The 9,195-nt window shown below is 38.6% G+C and overlaps 1 protein-coding gene across 5 annotated transcripts in view; it reads left to right on the forward strand.

Annotated features, from left to right (window-relative positions):
- Window positions 1–6,510, forward strand: part of tspan9a (tetraspanin 9a) — a 217,080-nt gene extending 210,570 nt beyond the window's left edge. For all 5 annotated transcript variants that reach the window (XM_046864445.1, XM_046864446.1, XM_046864447.1 and 2 more), the window contains one exon: window positions 2,460–6,510. In XM_046864445.1, the coding sequence (XP_046720401.1) occupies window positions 2,460–2,531 (72 nt within the window). In that variant the 3' untranslated portion in view covers window positions 2,532–6,510. The remainder of the gene's footprint in view (window positions 1–2,459) is intronic.
- Window positions 6,511–9,195: the final 2,685 nt, after the last annotated feature.

A 9,195-nucleotide genomic window follows, 5' to 3' on the forward strand; every position in this document is an offset into this window, starting at 1 on the left:
TAAATCACAGGAAAAATAAATGAGGTGAGCCCTTAACACCCAACCATTTAGAACTCAGGGTGTCTCTACTTACCTGTCAATCACATTGCCTGACACCTCGCCTTCTTCTCGCTTGGTCTTGGCAGGTTTCGGTGATGTGGCTTCAAAGAAAATACAATTAGCATTAATTTGAATGTACCAAAAAGCCTTAATACACAATATTGCCAAAAATTCGCGAACAACTGGTCAGAAGTATGGTTTGTGCTTTTTGAGCATCACATTCCACATTTAATTCCCTCCACTCTTCTGAGAAGATGTTCCACAAGATTTTGGAGTGTGCTTGTAGAGATTTGTGCTCATTCACAATGGTGTTGGTAAAGTCAGACCTGGGGTGCGTTCCAATTCATCCCAAAGGTGTTCAATAGGGTTGAAGTCAGAGCTCTATAGCAGGAGATCTTCCACTCCAACCCATGCAAAGCATATCTTCATGGAGTTTGTTTTGTGCACAGGGATACTGTCATGCTGGAACAGGTTTGGGTCTCCTAGTTCAGATGAAGGGAAAATTTTATGCTGCTGCATCCAAAGACATTCTATACAAATGTGTGCTTTCAGCTTTGTGATAAAAGTTTGGAAAACAACTAGGGGCGCTCCGATCAGGATTTTTGAAACGAATACCAATCCCCGATCACTGGAAGCTGTATTGAACATAACCAATGCCGATCAACGATTACAGGGTCTATTTGAAGCCTTCCTTTTATCAATCTGTTCATTTATTTATGATACATGATAAATAACACCAAATAGCACTATGTTAAAAAATAGAGAAAATTGCAGTGTAGTTGTACTTGCATTAATGACCTTATTGTTTGGTCGTTGTTGCTTTGAGTGTATGAACATTATTTTTTATAGAGAAAATCAAAGGAAGATTAATGAAGAACACAAAAAAATAAATACAAATAAATCCTGCCGTTCATTGCGCCCCACCTGTCATGTCTTTATTTCCCACTAGAAGGCCGCCCCCACACATTGAGAACCATTGGTGTAACATAAATCCAAGTAGACATGAGTCCCTTCGTATTTCACAATGGACAGCGGCTGATGATCAATTCTTATGAATTCCATTATTTTGTCAAATATTTCTTTATGCTTCTTACTGTCCTTTGAAACATCCCTGTTACAGACAGCTGAGTGAGTCGCACTTGAGTTGCTAAATTGTCCCTCTCTTTTATCGCTAGCCAACTTTAAAAACTATTTAGCATATCACTTTACATGACCAAACTTGAAATGTCTAAGGTTGGTGGTGTTTTGGCTGCTTCCCGCCTCATAGAATGTTCTTGGTACACATGTTACAGATTGTTAATGTACTGTATTTCTTTTTCACAGACCTTGTAATATTGTTAGACCGGTGAAGCCATTTGTCTCGCAAAAATTTGTCTCGCAAGTTTTGCATCATCTTATCTCCCCTTCTGGATCGGCCTTTCTAGAGACCGCTGATCAAACTTCCCAACGCGATTATCGTGCAATATGATCTGTGACCGATCAATCAGAGCACCCTTATAAAAACCCACATATGGCTGGGAAAATCAGGTGTCCCAGAACATTTGTTTATATATTGTATATAGTTAATAATAGATTTTACAATATGCCACATGTGTGATAGAGGAAAAGGGAAACCCTAATCTTGCTGCTCTTTTTTGACAGTGGTTTACTGAGTTATCAGTCTATAATTGGTCATATATGGTAATTATATACAATTATATACAATTGTGGACTTATCCACAGGAAATGTAAGATGCAGAAGGAAACCGAGAGTGATTGATGTATAATAAAGAACACGTGTTGCTACTTTAAGATAATGGCTGCTAGACGACTGTAGACTTTGATGTGTGAATTCAGGACGGTTTGAAATGGAAACTTCAAAGCGTCCGCATGTCCATAGTGCACCTCAATTTTTCCCCTCATTGGCATAATGCTTCTCTACAACACACATTACTTTATCGAGAAGGCAGGAAAATAGCTTGAATGCAAAACACTAATGTGAGGGAACACCAGTTTTTTCCCCTGTGAATCAGATAAGGTGTGTTTACAAAGTCTTCCATCAGTGCTCTACTTTATCCCACATTTTACAAACCTCATATTCAAAGTGCAGTGTTCAGCAGCATTCACTTTGTTTGAGCTGTGTGTGTGTGTGTGTGTGTGTGTGTGTGTGTGTGTGTGTGTGTGTGTGTGTGTGTGTGTGTGTGTTTCTGAGCCAAGTCTCATGTCAGTTCTCCATATAAATCCACATTTTGCAAACCTCATCTTCAAAGTGCAATGTTCAGCAGCATTTATTGTGTTCGAGCTGTGTGTGTACCTTGTTTGCATTCTGTGTGTTTGGGCTGACCTTGTTTGAAGTGTGTGTGCATGTATGTGTGTTTGAGATGTGTGTTGACTCCTTATATCTTACTCTGCACATTCTGGATCTGCTCTTTGTTTTGCAGCTCCTGGGTATGGCCTTTTCCATGACGTTGTTTCACCAGATCCACAGAACAGGGAAGAAGTACAATGCCTAGCTGGACTCCAGTACAGGCAGAGGCTTATGGGACTGATACTGGAAGAAAATCTCCTTAAGATCTTCTACATCTCTTAACCTTATCTCCTGCTCTCCCCAAACCACCCTGTAGAGACATCAACCATGCGTCCCTTTTGTTCTTCTTTCACTTATCTCTTGTGACACCATTCACCTGCCAAAGAGAACGAGAGACAGAGAGGAAGGAGTTCAGACTCTTTGGCCAGGAAGTCCTGTACTGGCTGTGTCCCTTTTCCTACTCCTTTAGAACTTGTTTTATTTGTATGCTTGAACTGACTAACAATTGCAGGAAGGAGGATATCATGGCAACAATAAACTGCATTGCTCTACTAATGTATAATTCTCACCCTGCAGGAAAGCAGAAGATATTATACAAGACTAACCATGCCATCCTTCGAGTGGTGTGCTTTTTAAATGTTATTCACATGTTCAAATTCCCTTGACAATGAAAATGAAAGAAGGCTTCATCCTGGCCTTTGCAGCTTTTTGCTAAGTGGAAACCGCTGTCATTTTAGTGGACGATTATTTTTTGTTTGTTTTTGCTGGGGTTTTTTTTCCTCTCTCTTCTTCTACCCCAGTCCTTTAATACTCATCTTTATGCATCAGAGGAGTGAAGTGTTTCCTGAGTTTGCTGAGTAGGACTCTGGGTTGCTGTAGATGGTCAGAAAAGGACTTGGTTTGTTCTAATTACTCACAAGCACAGATTTATACCGAATGATTCGAAACAGATGCAAGTAAGTCGGAAAATTAAAGTGTGTATTGAACGTCACATCAGGAGGCCAGACAACTGCAGATGTTTCTCCTTTTTCCACATGTTGAAGTACCCGAATACACCGTCATAATGCCTTGTCTAAATTCAGATTAACATCTGCTTAGTAAGACTACTCTCACACTTTAAAGCCAGTGCTGTACAGTGTTTTTTTTCTAGTTGTGATAATACTCAGAAATCACACATAAGTGAAGGTCGAGTCATCTTTCGCATGTTAACGTTTCATTCAGAGCTATGAAATGTGCGCATGACCCATTGATCATCAGAGGACAGAGGTTTTTTGTCTATTTCTGAATACCTGAGCTCTTCCCTCTTTATGCCCGTCATCTGTTTATATTTTTATTCAAGCATTTTCAAGGCTAGGATATGCCACAGAGTTTATAGTACTTTCTATTTCAGCTGACATTCCTCTTAGATGAGCTGGTTTTGTATTTGTACCTTTAGTTCAGATACAGTTCTAGCATTTAAATCTGTCATCTCTACCTGCTTCTCCTTAGAGGAGAGTACAAGATCAACGACAGTGCTTTTAGCTTAAGGTTTTTTTTTAAGGGCTTAATTGCTGTCCAGCAGACCATCATTTATTTTGTCCAGACTGCGATTGTTGTCTAACATCCTGGCAAGAAAAAGGGTCAACAGCCATCTCTTATCCAGCTCAGAACTCAGATAGCATTGCCTTCCCCTAAAGTGTTCGGAAATAGTGCAGATTGTGCTGACAGTAACAAAAAACACCACTCATTTAATTGGACATCAGTCAAAACACAGAACTGCTGTTTACTGTAGTTTGGCGGGAAAAATTGGTTTAATACAATCCAGGGACCAGAGGTGGTCAGCAGTTTAGATTTTTATCCTGATATGCAGACAAATGGACAAAATTTGTATTCTGCTTGGGATGAGTATAGAACCGCTGTCACTATGCATTGCTGCTATGTGAGATGTTGTTTGAGGTTCATAAGAGGATAAGGACGTGAGGAGAAAGATTAACTATGACGAAGAAACGGTGCAGACTCTAACACAATAAGTCCAGCTTGCTAACACCTTGTGGATATCAGGGCTGATTGGGATTGGCATTGAGCTGAAATCACAGCAGACTAAAAACTGCAGTAGATGAAGCACGGAGAAACACAGAGCGGTGTGTCATAAGGTTCCTTGAGCCTAGAGTCACAGTTTTATAAGAAACATTAATTTGCTCAGAATTTGTATGGAATTGAATGCTTTATAATACAAACTGAACTGTTTTCATGCTTAATCATTTACATGGTGGGCCTTTGCTTTCCCCTGATATTGGTTTAAAGGAAGGAGTTAAGACATACGTACGTATATCAGCTCTCACTGTAATAGTGCCTCCACAGTAGTAGACTTATTATAAACATAAACACAAAGTAGACTACAGTCCTACATTTACATTATTAAAGTGATTGTGTAATGAGGTATGACATCACACAAAAACAAAATCAACTCTGTGGCCCCAAGAGGTTTGGATTTTATAAATCATTCAGTTTATCCCTTACTGCCATCCCACACTCAGTGTTTTTTCCTGCGCAACATCTCAGAAATAACAATGGAAAATGATGCATGTGTTTATCTTTATCTTTAATTTGCTTTGTAGTCTCAGAAAAGCTTTCTGTAATATCGAACTGCACAAGGAGAAACCAAACCTGTAAAGCAGGGTTATCTCATTTTTGCATTCTTGCTTTTTTTTTGTATATTGGTTGCCATGTTTGTCTGGTTTTATTCCATATGCTGTTTTCATTATTTTATTCTGTTTTCTATTAGTTTTCTTTTAAATCCAAGGTCACCACTATGTGAAGAAAATTGGCATCGCTTATATTTTTTTGAAAAGGCACACGATTATTGTCCTGTCGAATTAATTTCTGTTGCGTTTTCAGATTCGGCCATATTTTTAATAGACTAATACTTTCTGCACATTCAAGAAGTGATTATATTTCAACAATTGGCTTTTCTGAGTGTACGATATGATTTAAAGCCGATATAGCCATTGTAATCTTTTATAAATGATGTTTTTTTACTGAGCTGTTCTTCACACTTTGCTAAGCTCTATATGTCATTAGTTCATCAATAGCCATTATTACTGGTTTAACACTGAGATATTCTTTGCCTGTCAAAAGTTTGGAAACACCTCGTCTTTTATTGCTTTTGAGGGACACATGCAGGTTTATTTTGTTTATATGCAACAAATAGGTAATTTAACAGTATGTAGATATAATTTGACCAAACAAATATATAAATGTACAGATGTTAAACTTTATTTTCATTGAAAAAATCCTCCCTTAGCATGAATAACAGCTTTACACACTCTTGGCATCCAGAAATAAGGCTCCAATCTTCCCTGCTCCAAAACAACCCCAAACCATTAAGCTTCCATCTCCATGTTTGATTGAGAGACAGTCTGCTAACATCTTCTCTCCTATTCTCTATTAAGTTTCTCTGTTAGTGCCAAAGTTGTCAAATTTGGACTAATCTGTCCAAAGATCATTTTTACAGTCATTCACTGTCCAATGCTTGTGTTTTTACCTTTTTTACCATGTTCGCTGCATATAAACAAAAGGAACATGCATATGTCTCAAAAACCATAAAAGACTAGGTTTTCAAAAACCTTTGACAGGCACTGTACAGTGGACAAACTAAGTTTGGCTTTTCTGATTGTACATTTTAGGAAATAATTTTCTCAAATATCATTTCAACTCATTTTATATTCATTTCCCTGTCATTTTATTTCTATTCGATTTTTTTACTTGTAATTTTGAGAGTGTTTTGTCCATGTTGCTGTTTGTATTCTTATGTGCAAAGGAGCATTATATATGTAACACTTCTAAATAATCATTATACAATATAACTTATCTACATGTTCCACTCTTTCTTTGAAGCACTGCCAGTAAATGACTAACTTGGTTAGAAAATAGGGATTTGGACAACTCATTTCTGCCATATCTTTATTTTTCTATTAATGTCCTGACCCAGTGCTAGCCTATGTTTTAGAGTTGAAGTTGAAGCTCCTGAGTGAGGTGTTTAATGTCATGCTGTCTTGGCACATCTAATTTCATGCCAAACCAGATTTTGTCCTGTGGAGTTTTTGCTACATGTAAAGCACTATAAATATCTATGTTAGGTGGTGCACTAAATGTCATTCTTTAAATCCTAGTATTTTTTAAATAAAGGAGAGTGGGTCGCAAAATCCTGTCATTTATTTTTAGTGACTAATCCTCAAATGTGATTCTGTCCTAACTGAGTGTGAGTATGCATGCCAAAAAGCTTTCAACAAAGTCACTAAGTGATGCATGATGTGGTATTTCCAATTTGTCGTTCTGCCATCTTTCCCTTCCTTCTTTTCGCCTCATACACGTCAGACCACATGTACGCCCATATGGAGCCAGCTGCATGGCAGCTTGTTACTGAGGGTTGAGCTACAGGTTTCCTGTGTTTCAAAGCTAAGGAAAGTCTAATCTCCCCTTACAAGTGCGAAGATTTTGGTGGAACTCTACACAACCCCATGCTGCCTACTTCGAGTTTAGCTTCAGTTCAGCTTTCCATCATTTCCTTTTCTAGCCAAATTACCTGTCACTTACAAAGTGTGGATAAGCTGCTCTGCCAGACTTGTAAACCAACTCAATTTAATGTGCCTTCACTCTCCAAACAGGAGACACAAAAAAAGGATTGTCCAAGTGGCACATTTAGGTCACAGTGTCTTGGTCCCACAGTCCAAGACCTATAACTTTTGGTAGGAACACTTTTACACCACAGACTCCTAGCAGGCATCTGAGTACCTCATGACTCGCATCGAATGATGCATAAATAGTTCCCTTTCATTAAAATGCACCATGGAGCGTGCTCCTGAAGGAAATCCTTAAGACAGGATGCTTTACAACCAAAAACATCAGCTTACTGGGTCTTGATAGCAATGTCACAGCTAAACACATTAAGTTTCAATTCCGGCCAGATAAATATTAGGATCTCAGAGTCTCTTTGATATCATACCCAAACAAGATATTGCTCTGATCCAAGAAGTCTTTTTGTTTATTGTTGGGAAGCATTATGTTCTTGTCTATAGTTTGTCTTCATATAGTTTTTTGCATAGTGCCTTTCACATTGGACATTGCCCCAAAACAGCTTTACAGAGATAACAAGCTTATAAAGTTTGAATTTACAAGGTAAGTGCCTTAAAGTTTATCCCTAATAAGCGAGCCAGTGGAAAAATGAGAGGAACCACAATCAAAAGGGAAACCCATCCTCATCTGGGTGGCAACAAATGTCTATCAGTTCCATCAACTTCATTGATCTTAAGGCTGTTCATAGTCTGAGGAGTATTGAGGTGACGCAGGGAGCATATGCTCACATCACATCATCCAGATGAAATTGAGTTTTGTTTCCTAATTCAAAAACATTGCCATGGCAGGGTTACTCTGACAATGTATTGACACTGTACAAATACATCAATCTGGATTCTCTTGTAATCAGTTAATGTTAACTTTGGTGGCAGATGATTCTGGAGTTACTTTGTGGTTAATCCCTACCCAGTGTCATATCACCTGATTGTCTAATCTGTAGTAGAAAGTAGAAACTGGAGAGTTAAACATGCTTCTGAGGTACCAGAGACCAGTGATCCTGTCCCTTATCTTTCTTCAGATCTGCCTGAATCATCCCGATGCCCTATCTCTGGCTGGAATTCTCTTCAATTGAAATCCATTATATGAAGCTGGGGATGGTTCCACTTCAACAGCCTGAAGATCCATGAAGTTACTAAGCAACACAAGAACTTTGAGGATGAATTTGGACTGTAATAAATAACAACAGTCTACTACAATGGAGCACAGTTTGCATTTAAGTGCCTATCACTGCACACCTTAACAACAATTAACTGTAAATAATGGACATTCAGTGCCACCCAGATGAGGATGGGACTCCCTTTTGAGGCTGGTTCCTCTCAAGGTTTCTTCCTTCTACCATCTTAGGGAGTTTTTCCTTGCCACAGCTGCCACTGGCTTGGTCATTAGGGACCAACTTACAATTATAAGGATCAAACTTTTTTTATTGATGCTTTTATTTGCTTTACAAAGTGCTATACAAATAAAGATGAATTGAAATGAATTGTAATGACATTGTTGTGCCCACTTTGCCCCAGTTAATGATATGTAGTTAGAATGGAAGTCACTGTCAGACCAACTTTTGATTTGTGAAGTAGTCAGTCATGACACTGCATAAAAGAAGGACTAAAAGCCCCTTGTCATGCCACTCTGTGAGGGGTATCCTTTCAGGATGTCTATGTTGCTGCTTCCTTGTTATTATCATGCATGATTTCCAGATTTTACATTTACATTTGTGGCATTTAGCAGACGCCCTTATCAGAGCGACGTACAAAATTGCTTTGAGTCTCTAGCAATGAATAAATCTACACTAGTACACATGATTACAAACTTAATATAAATATAACTTTTGAATTCTAGAAGGCAAACTTGAAAAGTGCTAATTAAAGCGTTTCAGGAAGAGGTAGGTTTTCAGTTGTCGCTTGAAGATAGCCAGGGACTCCACTGTACGGATATCTAGGGGAAGTTCATTCCACCACCTCGGTGCCAGAACAGAGAAGAGCCTTGAAGTGTACTTACCTCTCATTCTGAGAGAAGGTGGTACCAGTCGAGCAGTGCTGGAGGATCTCAGACAGCGTGGTGCAGTGCGAGATTCTAAAAGGTTAACATCACCACTCCCAGTTATGTGGGTTGTTTCTTTGATTAGCTATCTAGTCCTGATCCTTATGATATTGTTGGAATACCTTATCAGGTGATTGTCAAGCCACTGGTGGTGAAGAAAAGCCAAATTTATTACCAGTTATGTGTCATTTAGTACCGAAGACTGATCCATAGAGAAA

Source organism: Silurus meridionalis, chromosome 13 (genome assembly GCF_014805685.1).
Source record: "Silurus meridionalis isolate SWU-2019-XX chromosome 13, ASM1480568v1, whole genome shotgun sequence".
Lineage (NCBI taxonomy): Eukaryota > Metazoa > Chordata > Actinopteri > Siluriformes > Siluridae > Silurus > Silurus meridionalis.